The sequence below is a fragment of the Vombatus ursinus genome, unplaced genomic scaffold (assembly GCF_900497805.2).
Source record: "Vombatus ursinus unplaced genomic scaffold, bare-nosed wombat genome assembly UNPS02011334.1, whole genome shotgun sequence".
Classification (NCBI taxonomy): domain Eukaryota; kingdom Metazoa; phylum Chordata; class Mammalia; order Diprotodontia; family Vombatidae; genus Vombatus; species Vombatus ursinus.
Window position 1 is genome coordinate 1,520,066 of NW_020951112.1, and position 19,332 is coordinate 1,539,397.

Consider the following 19,332-nt stretch of genomic DNA (forward strand, 5'->3'; position numbering starts at 1 on the left):
CAGTGAGTGCAGAGCTGTGAGTGGGGAGTAACAAGGGAGCCTTTAGAAGGCAGGAATGTACAGGATTCTGGCCAAAGCTGTGATTATTATCATCATCACTATTACTTGTTTCTCATGTCTTGGTGCGATTCACATGGAACCAACGTGAAAAGAGATGTCCTCATCCTATGACTTTTTATATTTAGTCTTCTGTGGTCAATTTTCCAAAATGGATTAAAAAAAATTTTTTTTTGCACTTGAATAAGAGTATTGGAATGAAATACATTTTCTATAGACCCTCTGAAGGCACCTTTGGGATAGCTCTAACAGATGATCAAAAACGTTTGGAGATCACTGTTCTAAAGGAAGAATCAGGTCAGCATCTTTTAACAAAATGAATGTTTGAGGGAAAAATTGGAATCAGAGAATGAATGACTTAAAAGCATCCTTGAGAGGTCAATTGGCTTACCATTCTGCTTTCCAGCAAACAAATAATTAAACTAGTAAGGAGAGGCAGATATTAATTTTAAAAATGTCCTCATTTAGTAATTAAATGGAGGCCCAGACCTCCAAGAACCCATCCATGCTTCCCCTCCCTGGTCAAGTTTATCCCTTCCTCATGGAAGCTCCTACCACAGGGGGCATTTCAGCTGGTTAATGAATAAATGCAACCAGCCCTCTTATTCCATCATGTCTCCTGACTGGCCTCAGACACCAGGCTGCCATCCACTTTTATATTCTATCCAGCTCTGCAGTTGTCAACCCAGGCTATCTTACCATCTATTTACCACATCCCAGCCAGCCCTGCTTTTCTTTTCTCGGCCTCCACTGCCCTAGAGGCATTGTCTTTCCCCATTAGCTCCCTGAAGGACACGTGGTATCACTCTTTTTACATCTGTATGCCTAGCACATAGTAAGCACTTAATAAATTTTCCTTCATTCATTCTTCATTCATTCATTTATTCATTCATTCATTCCTCACCTAAAAAGAGTCAGGATAGGAGTGCCAGTGTATGAAGTTGTATTTTCTTCCCCATACAAAAGGTCTGCTTTGTTTTCAGTGGGAGGATTCGATGCTTCTTCATCCAAGAGAACAAGTAAAATCTTCACCGTCTCTCTGCCACAGTAGGCAGTGCCATGATTAATGGCATACGATTTTGGCTAAAACCAAAAATAATTTAAAGTAGAGGTAATAAAGATTATACACACACACACGTCCCCTCCCCATCCCTGCCCCATTACTCATAGTCTTCCATTATCTGTGTCAATACTCTCCTTCCTTGGTGGGCTAACTGAACATTAACTATGACTCAATCAATAAGCATTTGTTAAGGTACCTTTTATGTGCCAGGCACTGTGCTAGGCACTGGGGATACAAAGACAAAAGTAAAATGGTTGGTCCCTGTCCTCAGGGAGCTTACTTTCCACTATGGGAAACACCATGGACAGAAATAAGCATCTAGGAAATAGATAGGAATTAAATACAGGGTAATTTTTTGCAGTTCAGAGAATGACAAGAGACTCCATGGAGAAGGCAGTACTTGCTCTCAGTTTTGAAGGAAACAAAGGATTTGGAAAAAGGGAGGTAAGGTGGGAGTATATTCCAGGCATGGGGGATAATAGCAAGAGCAAGGGACAGAGGTGGAAGATGGGGAGTCTGCCTGCCTCCTGTGTGAGAGAGGCGCAGAGAGGTGGTCAGTTTGACTGAACTGCCCAGGACAGGAAGGAGAGGCTGGAAAAGTGGGTTGAAGCCAGGTTATGTAGGTTTTAAAAGCTAAACAGAGGAGCTTATATTTGATCCTAAAGGGAATAGGGAGCCACTGGGATATATGAGGTAGGGAAGCGAGAGGAGTAAGTATGGCTTAGGAAAATCATTTTGGTAACTATGAGGTAAGACCACAAAATGGTGAGACAACAAGTACAAATCACACATGAAAACCAGTGTCACTGGGCCTCAGTTTCCACAACTGAAAAATGAGGGGATTGGACTGGATAACCTAGGTCCCTTCTAGGTCCAAATCCATAGCTTTGTAGAAAGGAGTGGGATCAAGTAGAAAGAGAAGGCTGTGCCAAGACACCTAGGCCCAAGTCCTCCTCCTGTCAGAGCCTGACCCTAGGACTCCAGGAATGACACTTCTCTGTATCTGTTTCTTCAAGCATCACATGGGGATGATACCCTCAGCCTGACCTCACAGGACTGTCATTAAGATCAAACAACAAAAAACAGCAAAGTACTGTGACTATACAATGGCAGGAATCTCATTGTGATTTAAAATGTTCCTGCTTATCCAATATTTTGTCTCAGAAACAGCGGCACCAAGACCATGTTTGTGGCAAAGCATTCATGATATAAACCTCAAAAGGCTAGGGACGTATTCCAAAAGGCCTTCACTGCTGCTTAATAACCTGTAGCTCTAACATCTGCCAACCTATCCAAACCATTTCTAGTTCATTGTCAGGACCGATGAATTCCGTATGTTTATCACCATTTATTTATTACTATATTTAGACAATCTAAAAGCAAACACCAACTCCAAGCCTCAAGGAATGTCCCTAGTTTTAGGACTTGGGACTCGCCTAAAAGCTTCTATTTTGAAACCAGATTCTTGCTGCTTTTAAAAACCCTTGCTGCAAGAGATGGGACACTCCTGAGCCCTGGGGCTAGGAGCTGTTGCATCCACTGTGCTGCTCATCACCTGGGGCTATCACCTGACTCAGGCTCAGGCAGGGGGGCTGTAGGCAGTCAGAGGTCAAGGATCCTTTGGGGCTCACTGAGGTGAGGTGAAATAGGCCTGCTGCTCACCCCTTTAGGCTTAATCAAAATACACAGTGGAGATGCAGGGCTTTCTCCCATCTGCAGATTGTCATAGTGTGGGGCAATCTCAGCTAGAATGGCATCCCTCAATGTAGCTCCTTCCGACAAGAATCTAACATAGGGACAAGAGTTAAGCAAGAGTTTTTCTTTCTACACTGGAGCCCATTATAATTCTGTCTGTAAGGTCAATATCACAGAGCCAACTTATGAAAAGGTCCTTAACTGGCTAATTAATAAAAACCCTTAGGAAAAATCTAAGACGGAACCATCTTATAACAAAGTTTGTTCTAGGGCAAAACGATATTATAACAAGCTTCCTACATTATTAGACATTAAAAACACTTTTTTTCACTGTTATGGGTATTCCCCTCCACTAATGAAAAATCTCTGCACTGATAAAGAATGTTTTTAAGAGCTTCTGTGCCTGAGAAATTCATCAGCTGTAGCCAACTGGGTGATGAGATATCAGAAAATTGATCTTTCCTTTACTTTTTTGGCATAGTTATGTACAGAGTTAAGTCTGGTAGAGAATGAGGGAATCTAGAGTAGGGGAAATTCTGCTGGAAAAGGTGAGTTTTAGCTATAGACCACAATCACCACTAGGCCTGGTTTGAAATTAGCCATCAAAAAGACTAACATTACTTTATAATGCCTAGCATGCCATACCACAAGGGACCTGGGAGCTGAAAACTACATTATTTTATAATTGGTGTAGATGGGGAGAAATTAGGATATGCTTTAGAAAAACTGCCATGGTAGCTAAATAGCAAATATTTACACAAATTTATAAACTATATTTAAACTACCACATGAGCTAAGGATCATAATATTTTTTCATGACAGAAAGGAACTTAAAGATTATTTTGAATTAATAGAATGTTAGTGCTGGAAGGGCTACATTAGAGGTCAATTAGTCCAAACCCCACATTTGACACTTGAGGAAACTGAGACCCAGGAAGGGTAAGTCACCTGCTAAGGTCATACAGGTAGTTAAGTGTCAGAGCTGGAATTTTCACCAGGTCCTTTGACCCCAGGGCACCATTTTGTCTCCTCAATATTATGTGACTTATTTAATATCACACAATTGTACTTAGCAGTCAATCGAGGACTAAAACCAGGATGCTCTGACCTTTGTCCAGTACTCTTGCCATTGGGTTACACTGCCTCAGATAGCAACATTCAATTTAGGAATATTTTCAGTTGTTAGAAATTGACAACCAAAAAATTAACACGATCTTACTTGAAAAGATTTCCTTTGAACAAAGTCTCAATACAGAGGAAGTCACACTCCTCTGCCTTAAGCAAGTATTGAATCATATTTCCAATGACAAAAGAGATAATTCTTTCATTAGGAGACTAAAAAGGAAAAAGGCAATCCATTACCCGTGCTGGGCTGCTGCCAGTGGTGTTAACAACTCTGTCTTCTTGTTGAGAGTTGATAATGTTTTTAATCCTCAAATCCAAATCCTGAGTAACTTCTTCTGTTGCTTGCCGGAATGGATCCCCACTGCTTCGGCCTTTTATCAACTCTGTCTTTATTGCCGAGAGTATCCGACCTCCTGCCATTCTGAAAATAGGAATAAGGGATCATCCGTCATTGTAATATTGGCAATGCATCAACAGACTTGTTATTTTGAAAATCAGATTTTCACAGTTAATCAACACTGTTGAAAGAAGGTGAGTGATCTTTTAAGTCAAACAGCAGCATCTAGGGAAACAGCAAGTGGTCTTTTGATGTGAGCAACTTAAGGCAAAATAAAAGCTTGTTTTCAAAAGGTGAGAATCATTTCTAGCATTAATGGCAATTTCTCTTCTTGACTTGTAAGACTGGAGGAGAAAGATTTTTTTTTTAAAACGAAAGACTAAAGAAAATGTCGAGCAATTTTATAATGGGTATCTTGGAACATTTCTAACCAAAAAACTGAGCTTCTCATTAAAAATTATTTTAGAAGAATTTGCAATGTATGTAAATTTACAAGAACAATTCCAACTATCTTTGTTTGGTGACTCTAATAAAATATACTATGGTGACCTTTAATTAAGGGGATTTGTTTGGATTCAATCAAAGGGCCACACTTGAGGACCTAGAGGGCCATATGTGACCTTGAGGCCACAGATTCCCCACCCTTGCACAGTCCATAAAGACAATAACTGGTGCTGAAGTATAATATTTCCTCTTCCATCATAAAAGACCCTCAATTTTTAAAGTTAGTAAGTAAAAAGTATTAAATTAAAATTCCTAAAAACAACATTGAAAAAAGTACCTCTCCAGAGCTATATGAAAAATACATGGAGCTCCCCAAGGCCCAGAAGTTCAGTAGAAGCCAACGATATCTGTCTTGTTTGTGGTAAAAAGAAATTAAGCAACCTGAGGCCACATTAATGGAAGCACAGAATCCATGTTGAAAGGTAAGAATTCCTCTGAATCACATGTAGAATATTGTGTTAAGTTCTGGAGACCACAAACAGATAAACTAGAGGATATTCAGGAGAAAGTGACTAGGACATAGGTTACGAACTAGGTATAGACCGACTTCTTATACTGTATACCAAGATAAGGTCAAAATGGGTACAAGATTTAGACATAAAGGGTGCCACCGTAAGTAAATTAGAAGACCAAGGAATAGTCTACCTGTCAGATCTATGGCAAAGGACAGAACATGAAACAAGACATAGAGAGCATTACAAAATGTAAAATAGATAATTGATTATATTAAATTTAAAAGCTTTTGCACAAACAAAATCAATGCAGCCAAGATTAGAAGGAAAGCAGAAAGCTGGAAAACAATATTTACAGCAAACTTCTCTGATAAAGGCCTCATTTCTTAAATACATAGAGAACTGAGTCAAATTTATGAGCATATAAGCCATTCCCCAATTGATAAATGGTCAAAGGATATGAACAGGCAGTTTTCAGATGAAGAAATCAAAGATATCTATAGGTAGTTGAAGAAGTGCTCTAAATCACTTTTGATTAGAGAAATGAAAATTGAAACAACTCTAAGATACCACTTCATACCTATCAGATTGGTTAATGTGACAGAAAAGGAAAATGATAAATGTTGGAGAAGATGTGGGAAAATTGGGACACTGATGCACTGTTGGTGGAGTCATGAACTGATCCAACCATTCTGGAAAGCAACTTGGAACTATGCCAAAAGGCCTATAAAACTGTGCATACCCTTTGATCCAGTGATACCACTACTAGGTCCGTATCCCAAAGAGATCACAAAAAAGGGGAAAGGACCTACATGTGCAAAAATATTTATAGCAGCCCTTTTTATGGTGGCAAAATATTGGAAACTGAGGGGATGCCCATCAATTGGGGAATGGCTAAACAAGCTGTGGTATATGAATGTAATGGAATACTATTGTGCGATAAGAAATGATAAACAGGCAGATTTCAGAAAAACCTGGAAAGACTTGTACAAACTGATGCAAAGTGAAATGAGCAGAACCAGGAAAACATTGTACACAATATCAGCAACACTGTGTGGTGATCAACTATGAATGACTCAGCTCTTCTCAGCAACACAATGATCCAAGATAAGTGCAAATGACTCACAAAGGAAAATGCTGTCCACATCCAGATAAAGAACTGAGGGGTTCTGAATGGAGCATACTTTTTTCACTTATTCTTTTTTGTGTTTTTTTTTTCCCTTTTGGTCTGCTTTTTCTTTCATAACTGTGACTAATATGGAACTATGTTTTACATGATAGCACATATATAACCTATATCAAATTGCCTACCATTTTAGGAAGAGGGGAGAAAGGGAGGAAAACTGAAACTCAAAATCTTGTAAAAATGAATGCTAAAAATTGTCTTGAAGTGTAATTGGGGAAAAAATAAAATACCATTTAAAAAAGAAAGAAAAGAAACTGACTAAGACAACAAGGAATTTAGAAACCAGATTTTGTGAGGATTGCTTGAAGAAACTGGGAGTGCTTGCATTAAAATAAGAAGAGAATGTCTTTCTAACCTGTTTAGAATGTAAACAATTTAGTCAGTCAAGCTGCTACATCTAACTACATTCTCCCCTTCTGACTCATACTCTATACCTAGTACAATTGATTTTTTGAACCCAACTGCGCAGCTTTACATTTACTCCTATAAACATTATCTTATAACTTTAGCTTCTGTTCAAAACTGTTGAGCTATTTCTAGACACTAATTCTGTTGTCATTTTATGCACTAATACCTGTCTTAATTTCATTTTATCCACAAACTTCAGAAGTATAACAGCTGAATCTTCATCCAAACTATTATAAAAATGTTAAAGGTTCTGATATACAAACCCAAGAGAGACAGAGCAGAGAAAGAGATCTATAGATCAATTTTGCTAATGAAAATTGATATAAAAAATTTAAATAAAATCTTATCATAGCAATATATCTATAAAACTACTTCCTTTGACCAAGTTGGATTCATACCAGAAATGCAAAGATGGCTCAGCATTATGGAAAAAAATAAGCACAATTAATCATATAAACAACAAAAATAATGGAAACCTACATGTAATTGGAAAAAGTAAAATAAAATAAATGGTAAAAAAAAATCACAAAAACCACATAATTATGTCAGTAGATGTAGAAGAAGCTGTTGACAAAGTTCAGCATTGTATTGGGTATTGACACAATTAGGGACATGTCCTGGACAAAGATCCTCCAAGTCTGAGAAGGATTGATCAGACAAGTAGGAAGAGAACCAGGAGAGATTAGTGTTACAAAAATCGACAGTATCAAGAAGATGGTGGTCAGTAAGTCAGTCAATAAATGTATTTGCTATGTGCTAGTCACTATAAAACACTAGGGATACAAATATGAAAAACAAAGACAGTCTCCACCCTCAAGATGCTTACAATTTAATGGGGAAAGACAACATACAAAAGAAAGCTAAAAAAGCTACAAAGGGGGAGCTTCTACCCTCCAATCAAAGATGGTCCAGGAACAAAGGTACTGATGAGATATAATCAACAGTCAAAGGTTACAGAGAATTCAGAAAGACTGAGAAAAGGCTGTTTGATTTGACAATTAAGAAGTCACTGCTAAATTTGGAGAGAACAATTCCAACCGAATGATGAGGTGAGAAGCCAGACTCTAGAGAAATGAGAAAAATGAGATGACAGGAAGAGAAAGCACCAACTGGAGAGAGCCTTTGCAAGGAATTTAGCCACAAAAGTCACAAGAAGTAGAGGGTAATCACCAGTGAGGATGGACAAATTAAATAAAGGGGAGAGACATGGGCATGTTTGTGGATTGTAGGGAAGCAGCCCGTAGACGGGGAAAGAGTGAAGATTAGTGAGAGAGGAAGGATGATAGTGAGGGGAATCTACTGGAGAAGATGGGATGGAATAGGGGAGAGAGAGAGAGAGAGAGAGAGAGAGAGAGAGAGAGAGAGAGAGAGAGAGAGGAGAGAGAGAGGGGGGAGAGAGAGAGAGAGAGAGTGTGCGTGTAGAGGGGTTTGGCTTGGACAGGAGAAAGGCCACCTCTTCATGTGGGACAGGATTGAAGAAAGAGATAATGGCCGGTCAACGTTCAGAGGAAACAGCCCACTTCTTATTTCAACAGCAGGTATGGAGGGGAAGTTGGAATGAAACTGAGGTGGAATCTACTAGACCTATGGTATCAAACTCAAATAGAAAAGGGAGCCTCTAAACCACACATAAGGATCCCTGCAAAAACCACCTATCAACATTATCTATGTTTTATTGTTACTTTTATTTATTTTCGCTAAATATTTCCCAATTACAGTTTAATCTGGTCCAGGCCTCATTCGGGGATGTTACAGGCCACACAAGGCCCACAGGTCATGTGGCTGACACCTCTGCCCTAGACTATAATCACATCTCTAAGCATCTGAGTTTTCACCCAGCGCTAGTACACTGCATTTCCTCCTTTCATCTTTGACTCATTAATGAAATACTGTCACAACTTAGCTAGTAAGTTGAGCAGCTATTACTACAGTAGCTCACATTAGAGTTCTAAATACAGAAACACTCTGGTTCTTTAAAAGCCAAAGTGGAACATGTTTTCCATTTCAAAAAGTCATCAGCTAGTCTATGTTGTCTTTACTCTGTATTTATTTTGTAAGTATTTATACACATTGTCTCCTGGAGCAGAATGGCAGCTCTCTGAAGGCAGGGACTTTCATTTTTCTCTCTGGAACTCCAGCAGTTAGGTAGTGAAGTGGATAGAGTGCCCGGACCTAAAATCAGGAAGAGGCTTGTTCATGAGTTCAGATTTGGCCTCAGCCACTTCCTAGCTGTGTGACCCTGGGCAAGTCATTTAACCCTGTTTAGGCCTCACGAGCAGGAGCTGAAGCAAGAAATGGCAAACCGCTCAGATATCTTTGCCAAGAAAACCCCAGACAGGGTCAGGAAGAGTCAGACATGACTGAAAATGACTGAACAACAACTCCAGCACTTAGCACAACACACCTGGCATATAGTAGGTCCTTAATACATGCTTGTTGATTGACTAATTGACAGTTTTAAGGAAATCTCTCTTTTTTTTTAAGGCAATTGGGGTTAAGTGACTTGCCCAGGGTCACACAGCTAGTAAGTGTCAAAAGTTTTGGTCTGAGGCTGGATTTTAACTCAGGTCCTCCTGACTTCAGGGTTGGTGCTCTATCCACTGCGCCACCTAGCTGCTCTTAATTGACAGTTTTACAATGCCACTACAGCCCTGTTTGTTCAGCTATAAAATATAGTAGATGCTTGGGCATTGTTATTACTCACTTTCCACATTTGAATTACTGGAATCAACTGATCTGATTTCAAATACATCACTTTAAATGTTTTTCCAATTCTGTGCAATTTCCAAAAACCATCTTTCTAAGCACATTGGTTTTTTCAAGTATACCATCTGCCTTCATTAACTCTCCCTGGGTTGCATCAAGGAAAAAGAAAACCCCACACCATAATTAATGACTAATAACGTCACTCTTTACATAATACTAGTTTCTTTGGCTGGTTTCTTTATAAATTCCTTTATGTGAGTTCTTATGCGCTGACTTATTTACTTAAGGATATTCAAGAACTGAGATACAGCTCAAATGAAGACTTAATAGAACATAATACCCAGTGGGTTATACAATATTCACTCTTTCTGGGAATAAACGCTTACTGGAAAAAGATAAAAAAAGAAGGTATATTCAAAATCTTGATAAAATATGAAGCAGCCTCAATGCCTATTCTAAGAACAGGAAAAATTAATTACATTGTGGCAGTCAGCTTTGGGGACTTTTCCCTTTCTCTCATTTCCTCTACAGGAAACAAGCTGAATTTTATGACTAATACAACTCTTTAACTCCACTGTACTGGGGACAAACTGTAAGACAGTGGCTCTTGACCCCATTATGACCTCTGGCAAACAGCCACAAGGAGAGCTGGGGTTCATCTTCGTTGGCTCAGGCAGTATGTGTTCAGGCAAACATCCATTTGGATGTCACTAAACCATAGAATCCTAGAGTTAAAAGTGACCTGAGAGGTCATCTGGTCTAAATCCCTCCCAATTCAATTCACGAATCCCCTCAAAAACATCTCAGAAAATTTCCATTTCAAACCGTGGCCCATAGACTAGATACAGGGGTGGAGAACCTGCAGGCTGGAGGCCACATGCGACCTTCTAGGTCCTCACGTGCAGCCCTTTGACTGAATCCAGACTTCACAGAACAAATCCCCTTCATAAGACGATTTGTTCTGTAAAACTTGGACTCAGTCAAAAGGCTGCACCAAGGACCTAGAAGGCCGCATGTGGCCTCCAGGCTACAGGTTCCCCACCCCTGGACCAGAACTATGCAGGAAGAGTTTTACAGCTGTTATCCTGGCCTGATATAAGACTTGGGGAGAAGGGCATGGGAAGGGGGATAAGGTATTGTGGAAGTTTCATCCTGGCCAGTCTGGATAGAGGTCCAAAGGGGAATGGATAGAAACACATTATTTTAGAACTTATAAGGTCCCTAAAGACCATTTAGAGGGAGGGAAAGGGAACAAGCATTTATTAAGCACCTACTATGCGCCAGGCACTGGCTAAGCACTGTACAAATATCTCATTTGCTCTTCACTACAACCTTGGGAGGGAGGTGCTATTATTTTCCCCATTTTATAGATGAGGAAAGTAAAACAGATAGAGGTTTAATGATTTGCCCAGGGTCCCACGCCCAATAAGTGTCTGAGGCTAGATTTGAACTCAGATCTTCCCAACTCCAGGCCTAGCACTCTATCCACTAGGACACCTAGCTGCCACTTGTTTTACACATGAGGAAACTGAGGTGCAGAAAGATGACAGGACCTGTCCAGGTGTGGGACAAAGACTAAGACCCCACGACTCCTCAGGGTTCTACACCACACTGGATTTCATTGACTTACTTACACCTCCATCCAGAGTTTTGAAAATGGACTGAAGAAAGCCTGAAATCACAGCCCAACTCCTGAGATTATGTCAGAATACAAATGCTAAAGACCAGAAGAAGGAGCTGCTCAACAGAGGAGGATTTGTGGGGAGGGGGATGACTAATTTCACCCATTCTGAGGAGATAAAGTGGCTATTTTTTCCCTGACCTCTTCAAGGATTAGACAATTATTTCTTTTACTCCGTAAGGAAATGTGTATTGGTGCAACTATAAACCACAACCCACCCCCTACATCCTCTTCCAAAATCTGGTTTCAATAAAACCTGAGTCCCCATAATCAGTATGATTTTTCAATATACACCTCGACACTTTGATGGATCATAGAGTTAGAACAGACCTCAGAAGCAAAGGAATCCAACCCCCTCATTGGACAGATGAGGGACTGAGGCCCAGGGAGGAAAAGGACCTGCCTGAGGTCACATAGGCAGTGAACAACAGAGCCAGGATGCGAATTCAGTCCTGTGACTCCACGCCCAGTGCTCAGACCGCTAGGTCATGGACCTGGGATGTCGCTGGTGTCAAGCCTTCTCACTCTGGTCTGACTCTCCTCCACGTCCCATTCGAGTTCTCCACAAGGGGTCCACAGCCCACACTTTGGGCCTTCCTACACCCAGACCAATGGAGCATGTTGGCTGTCCATTGCTTGGTTACTCCTTACTCTGAGTACATAACCAATTTTATGTATATATATGCACACATATATGCATATATGTATATGTGTGTGCATATGTGTATATGTGTATATATGTATATGTGTATATGTATATGTGTATATGTGTATATACATACATACATACAAATGCTATATTGTATAAATTTGTGTTGTTTAGTTGTTTCAGTCATGTCTGACTCTTCATGACCCCATTTGGGAATTTCTTGGCAAAGATACTGAAGTGGTTTGCCATTTCCTTCTCCAGCTCATTTTACAGATGAGGAAACTGAGGCAAACAGGATGAAGAGACTTGCCCAGGGTCACACAGCTAATAAGTGTCTGAAACCAGATATGAACTCAGGAAGATGAGTCTTCTTGACTTTAAGTCTGGCACTCTATCTACTTTGCCACCTACCTGTCCTTATTATTCTATATTTTGGATGTGTGTGTGTGAATGTGTGTGTGTGTAAATGTTGAATGTGTATGTATGTATTTGCATGTGTATATGTATACATATATACATATACATACATATATACATATACATACAAACAGAGAGAGAGGAGGGAAAGAGAGAGAGACAAAATTTTATTTTTTTTTCCTTTTGGGGATAGGTTGCACTTTATAAGAAAAAATCGTGAATAGTGAATTTTAAAAACATACTTATTAAAAAAACCTTCGGAATAATACTTGAAGTTATCGGAATGAATTTGACATATATATGTACACACATGTATGTATATATAAACACATAAATATATATACACACAAACTCTAGAGATGAGATAATAGAACTATCACTTGCTTTAAAGTAAACCTGACATAGAGAATTCAAAACCCTGCAGACAATAGGGAAATTCAATTAATTTAGATAATCTGAAGCCTCTGACTAAAGAATTTTCTGGTGAAAATACAGCACGTGTCAGATGGTGGCACCTACTGGAAAAATGTGAAGATGCGGCCGAGTTATAGATATCAAAGCCTATGGAAAAATGAAAACATAAAAATTCAGGAAGAATGTTGTGTTGTTTCCTTCCTTGTTTCTAGTTCTTCTGAGGCATTTTCCAATGCTGCTCTTCCTCCCATTCCACAACCTCACCCCACCCCCACCAAAAAAAATTAAAGCGATGTTAGGGGGAAATATTTTTTTGTTGAATACAGCAGTTAAGATCAGGTGCTTATGTGCTGTCATCCAGACCTTTTCTCCCCAAAATAACACCTAAGACCATGATCTGGAATATCAGGGAATGACCCACAGACAAGAGTTTCTCCTTAAATTATAGAGAAAGGACTTGCCATCTTGGCTTGTGAGCTTTCCCTTGTTGACTTTTGGCCTACGTGTTTGTTTCTATCCTCAGTTGTCCTCAAGACAAGGGTAGGCATCGAAACAAGTAATATATTTGTTCTGGTTACTCCAAAAGACTAGGTAGGACAAAAAAGGGTTAAAAAAACATTTAAGAGTTTTGTTGTTGGAAGAGTCAAAGAATCACAGAATTTTGTATTAGAAGGTACTTAGGCAATCATCTAGTCTAATATTTACTGGCTAAAGAATACCTCCACAATACAGTCTATGGACAGTCAACCAAACTCTGCTCAAGACCTCCAATGAGGAAGAAGCCGCCATCTTGCAAGACCCCATGGCACAGCGTTGTTAGGGTATTCTTCCTGGCATCAAGCCTAAACTTTCCTCTGCAGCTTCAACGCTTTGCTCCTGTCCGGTTCAGCCCTCAGCGCCCAAGTAGACTAAGGCTACTACTTCTTCTCCACGACAGCCCTTTAAATACTTGAAGACCACCCTCACATTCCCACTATCTCCTATTCTTCAGGCTAACCATCCCCCCTTCTTTCAAAATCAGTCCTCACACTACGTGGACTCAAGGTCCTTCACCAACCTGGCTGCCCTCCCTGGAAGCTCTCCAGCCCGTCAAGGGTCATGGCAGCATGCTAACTGAGCCCCATATTCTAGATGTGGCCTGAGCAGTGCAAAGAACAGCAAAACCAGCAGCCCCTCCTGAGGCCTAGGAGTGCTGCCTCTCTAACTGCCACCCAACAGCACTTTAGCTTCCCAACTATCATATCACATCGGTGAGTCACAACAGTGAAAAAAAAAATGAAAAAAAGAAAATTGGAGCCTGTCTCCTTCTGGTGCCATGAACTTCGGAATCACGAAAGAGAGGAAATAAAAAACATTTATTTCTAGAAAAATAATCACTTTAAAAAATCTATTTTAGCTAAGTTAGCATACTTCATAAGCTATGTAAATAAGTAAATATCTATTAATCTGATGTTTTATAACAAAATCACATGCCCAGGTTCAATAATAAGATGAGCCTTCAGGTATGTGACTACAGTTAACTGAGAGAGAAATAACCATATTTGTACATGTTCTATGAAGCTCTATGAAAGCCAATATATTTTTTCTTATTTTCCCCCTCAAAATGCTGAGATCAAATTCTAGTATGTAGAAGCATTTAGATACTGTAAATAATTGTGAGGAAAAAAATGTGTTTTTCCAAAACTGCCAAATAAAATACACAGTTGTAAATATTACTAAGGCATTAAAAAAAAAAACCTTATATGCATATAGTAACCTTATGTGTAGGGTAATATTCTAAACAACTTCTTAGGGATGGATGTATCAGGGTCCAAAACTCCCCCCTCAAGGCCTTCTAAATGTAGCCTGAAGGAAGAGATGTGAAGGGCATCTACCCAGGGAGAAGAGAAGGGACTGACCAGCTTCTAAAAGGTGAAGGTTAGAACCGTGGTTTCCTAACAACCAGCGCATTTTTCTTTTGACAATCCCACAATGCCTTCAGGAGAGGTATTAGTATCCATTGGCAAACAGATATTCCTACAGCAATAGCAGAATAGGATTCTTCACGTGCTCCTCTGGGATCTTCATTGGAGGGGCCTCAGAGGACGTGCCCAGAAGAATCCTCTCTCCATCAACCTTGACGGGTGAATACCATCCTTTACTTCAAGACCTCTAGTGATAGGGAAGTTATTACCTACAAAATGGCCTGCTCCACTTTGGGATAATTGGTGAGGTTTTTTCCCCCTGCATTGAGGAAAAATCTCTCTTTCTGTATCTTCCACCAATCATTCCTAGCTCTGCTTTGTGAGGCTGAACAATTTTAGACTATTTCCACAGGACGACCTTTCAAATACTTGAAAGTGGTTATAATGGCCCCTGTAACTATTTAAGTATTTAATATAATACAACCTGTCCAAGTTAAATATTCTATATTTTTAACCCATGCTCAAATACAATGGTCTCAAGTCTGTTCATCACTATGGTTGTCCTCTTTTGGATTTAATCCATTTTATTCTTTTTCTTCCCAAAACAGGGCACCCAGAGCTCTAGATGTGATCTGACCAGGGACCAATACAGGCCTTTCCTCTGATCTCATACCTCTCTTTGGGCAGCCTAAGATCCCTTGGGCTTTTCTAATCAAGTCACAGTGTTCTCTTAAATTGAGTTTGCAGTCCACTAAGCCCTCCAGATCTTTTTCACAAGAAAGTGTGTAACCACACTTCCTCATCCTGTATTTCTGAAGTTTATTCTTTTGAGCCCAAGTTTTCTGAGCTGCCCAAGGGAAAGAAAGCCAAGGTTTCACATCTGAAGTGTAACAGAACTAGTCTGCAATAATCTGGAGGTGCCCAGGTAGTGACCAAGTCCATCCTGAAACTATATTCTATAAGAAACACTACTGGATTATACCAAGAGGCAGTGTGGTCTAGTGGGTAGAGAGCTGACCAGAAAGCTAGGAGGCCCTGGGTTCAAGTCTAGTCTTTCAGTCCCTGGCAACTCTCTGTCTGATTAGACATAGCAGAGAAGCTGGCCGCAGTTGTGAGATGAAGCTCCTCATTGGGAACTCCACACACCATTGAAACCACGGTTAGCAAGAACAGGGAGCCACTGGAGTTTATTGAAGGGGAGGAGGCGGGGTGACACAGTCAGATGTGCACTTTATAACTTTAACAACTGATTAGAGGATGGACCAGAGTGAAGAGAGACCTGAGGTAGGCAGACCCACCAGCTACTATTATAATAGTCCAGGCATGGAGATGAGAGCTTGCACCAGGGTAGGGGCAGTGTCAGAGGAGAGAAGGGAGCGTACCTGAGAGATGTTTCCCAGGTGAGATCAACAGGCCTTGCCAACAGATATGGGGGGAAAGGCAGGTTTGAGAGATAATGAGGAGGCAAGCCTGGGGGACTGGGAGGATGGCATTATCCTCTATAGCAATGGGAAAGGAATGGGGCAAAGAAGAGAGGGTTTAGGGGGAAAGATAATGAGTTCCATTTTGGACATGTTGAGTTTAAGACGTAGACCAGACGTCCAGTTTGGAATGTCTGAAATGCAATTTGGAGATAATGAGACCAGAGGTCAGCAGATAAGTTAAGACTGGATGACTAGATCTGAGAATCATTAGCATAGAGATAGTAATTATATCCATGGGAACTAATGAGATCAACAAGTGAAGTAGTAAAGAGGGAGGACAGAAGAGGGTCCAGGACAGAGCTCTGTGGGACACCCACAATTAGCAAATGTGACCCAAAGGTCCAGAAAAGTAGACTGAAAGGGAGTGGTCAGCAGCTCTGCTTGGTAAACATCCTGCCTCCCCCTCAGGATAAGGTGATTACCTGAAATCTCATCACCCTCCAGATTCAGTGGCCTCTCCCCTCTGATTGGAGGGATGGAGAGTGAAGCAGTAAATTAAACTTTCACAACATTTCAGGTCACTTCATTCTCCATCAGCAGCTCAACTATAGCACATCTTGCCCCCGTGCCAGGTATACCCTGGTGCCTTCCCCTTTTTCAGTTTCTTTTTGTGCGTTATTTTCCCCCACTAGATTATAAGTTCCTTAAAGGCAGGGACTGTCTCTCTTTTTCTTATTTGAGTCCCCAGTGCTTAGCACAGTGTCTTGCACAGAGTAGGCATTTCAAAAATATTTATCGAATTGAATTGAGGAGAACTAGGAGGGAGTTGTGTAAGAAAGAAGAGAGTATCAAGGAGTAGAGGGTGATTGATGGTGTCAGAGGCTACCGAGAGGTCAAGAAGGATGAGGATTGAGAAAAGACCCCTGGATTTGGTAATTAGGGGGTCAGTGGTAATTTCTGAGAGGGCAGTTTTGGTGGAATGATGAGGTTGGAAACCAGACAGTAGAGAGATAAGAAGACAGTGGGGGGGGGGGGGGCGGACGCATCTAGTGTAGACAGCCTTCTCAAGATTTTAGCCACAACAGGTAGGAGAGCTATAGGATGACAGTGGAGATGGACGGATGAAGTGTTTTCTGAGGATGGGCGTGTTGACAGGCAGTAGAGAAGCAGGCAGAAGACAGGGAGAGGTTGAAGATAAGCGAGAGAGTGAGCATGATGGAGTTGACACAAATCCACTGGTGTTAGGAACCACTGGTGTGGAGCCTCCCTCCAGGGAGTCAATTCAGATCATTAACAAAAGGCTGAGCTATCACATCTCCCAGCCCTCGGAGGGAGCCGAGCTCAAGCTAATGACTTGAGCTTATAAGAGCAGTTGGGTGGACTTAGTATCTCCTTACTTGTATCCTCATAAGCCAAATTTGTTTAGTTCTTTTCAGTCCAAGGATCATTCTCCTTGGCAAAGAATCATCCATTTCAGAATTGTGCAGAAGGTCAGTACTGAGCTCTTTGGTGTATACTTTTCCCAAATTTTTTTGTTACTCTGAATCTTCAATCTCGTGACTTTGCATTACTTATCCATGTACTTGTTGCTTTCCCCAAATTGTTATAAGCTGTTTGATTTTGTTCCATTTCACCAGACCCTCAAGCACAGTGCCTGACACAAAATATATACTTACTGTTTATAGAACTGAATCATCCCAGCTCACCCAGCTAGCCAATGAAGGAGACAGGACTTGAACCCAGGTCTATAACAACACCAAAGTCTTGGGCATTTTCTACTTCACCTAAGTCTTTTTTTTTTCTTTTTGGTGAGGCAATTGGGGTTAAAGTGACTTGCCCAGGGACACACAGCTAGTTAAGTGTCAAGTGTCTGAGGCCAAATTTGAACTCAGGTCCTCCTGACTCCAAGGCTGGAGCTCTATGCACTGCACCACCTAGCTGCCCCTTCACCAAAGTCTTTTATCTTACCTTGTGTGAGTTTTCTTGCACACCTAAAATTTCATAATTCTAGAAATTTTTCCAAAGACTTGTAGTAAATATGCTTCTTTGAGAGAGCTAATGAAACTGTCTTTCTACCTTTGGCAAAAATCTTGATATCAAAACTAGACAAAAACTCTTAAAAACTCAAAAATCACATGATTACAATTTTGTCAATTACTTTAAAGCCTGATATTTGCTTATTTGGGGGCAGCTAGGTGGTGCAGTGGATAGAGTGCTGGGCCTGGAATTAGTAAGACTCATCTTCCTGAGTTCAAATCTGGCCTCAGACACTAGCTGTGTGACCCTGGACAAGTCACTTAACCCTGTTTGTCTCAGTTTCCTTATCTATAAAATGAGATAGAGGAAATGGCAAACCACTCCAGTATCTTTGCCAACAAAACCTTAAATGGGGTCACAAAGAGTCAGACATAACTGAACAACATCTGCCTATTCACTGGTTCATTTTGATTTCATATTTTTAATACTTTTCACATGTCCAACTCTATAAGTTAATACATTAAAATTTAAACTGACTACTATGAATATCACATGAGCTATTACCTTGGATTTGGTATTTCTCCTAGAATTTCTTCCAGTTTGTCCATGAAAATAATAAAATTATTTAACCCCTTTCCATGTGTCCTGAGAGGATCAGATGGGGAAGGTGCATATCCTTTCCCTCCAAGCTCTATCATCCTAATGAACGAGGTGGCAACCTGTAAGTTCAAAGAAGTTATTTAGTAATACTTAGTAAGTAATAAGAAAAGCTGCAATTATAACCAAAAGGTAGACATTAAGATACTGGTCCAAAGATTTCTATCTGCAATACCAAGTTAAAAGCCGGTAGAGATGAGAACCAACATTAGATGGCAAAAAGACAAGTCTGATAAAGACATGTTCAAAAAGCCGCAATAAAGTTAATAGAGTCAAGAGGATGTCAAGCCAGGCCTAGTAGAAGATCAGAGACAGAGAAGGCTGAGATCTCTCCCAGAAGGTAGGGTTGTGCTAAATTAGGAGGCTGACCAGTAAGTAAATGCCACATTTTCGTTGCTCACTTCAAGCTTTCCCAATAGCCCCTCTCTGAGTGGGGGCTATCTTGTCTAGAGTTGGAGGGGTCCAGACATCTCATTGGGTTTGATTTACTTAGGCCAAGATCTTTGCCTCTCAGCCAAGGAATCTTGTGAGTAAGACATTGGAAGGTTATACCTCCTTGTCAAGAAAGACTAGAGAAGGTAGGAATATCATATACCCCTTGGATTTTGGGCCTTCAGCTCCGGTTTTCAGAATGTAAGCTCCTTGTGGGCAGGAACTATTTCCCATTTCCATTGAG

General features: G+C 40.5%; 1 protein-coding gene across 2 annotated transcripts in view; it reads right to left on the reverse strand.

Moving 5' to 3' along the window:
• The window catches only part of PARPBP (PARP1 binding protein), a 75,617-nt gene that overhangs the window by 17,368 nt on the left and 38,917 nt on the right, over nt 1-19,332 (reverse strand). For both annotated transcript variants that reach the window (XM_027855881.1, XM_027855880.1), the window contains 3 exons: nt 18,564-18,718; nt 4,178-4,361; nt 962-1,140 (listed from right to left, as the gene is read on the reverse strand). In XM_027855881.1, the coding sequence (XP_027711682.1) occupies nt 962-1,140; nt 4,178-4,361; nt 18,564-18,718 (518 nt within the window). The remainder of the gene's footprint in view (nt 1-961; nt 1,141-4,177; nt 4,362-18,563; nt 18,719-19,332) is intronic.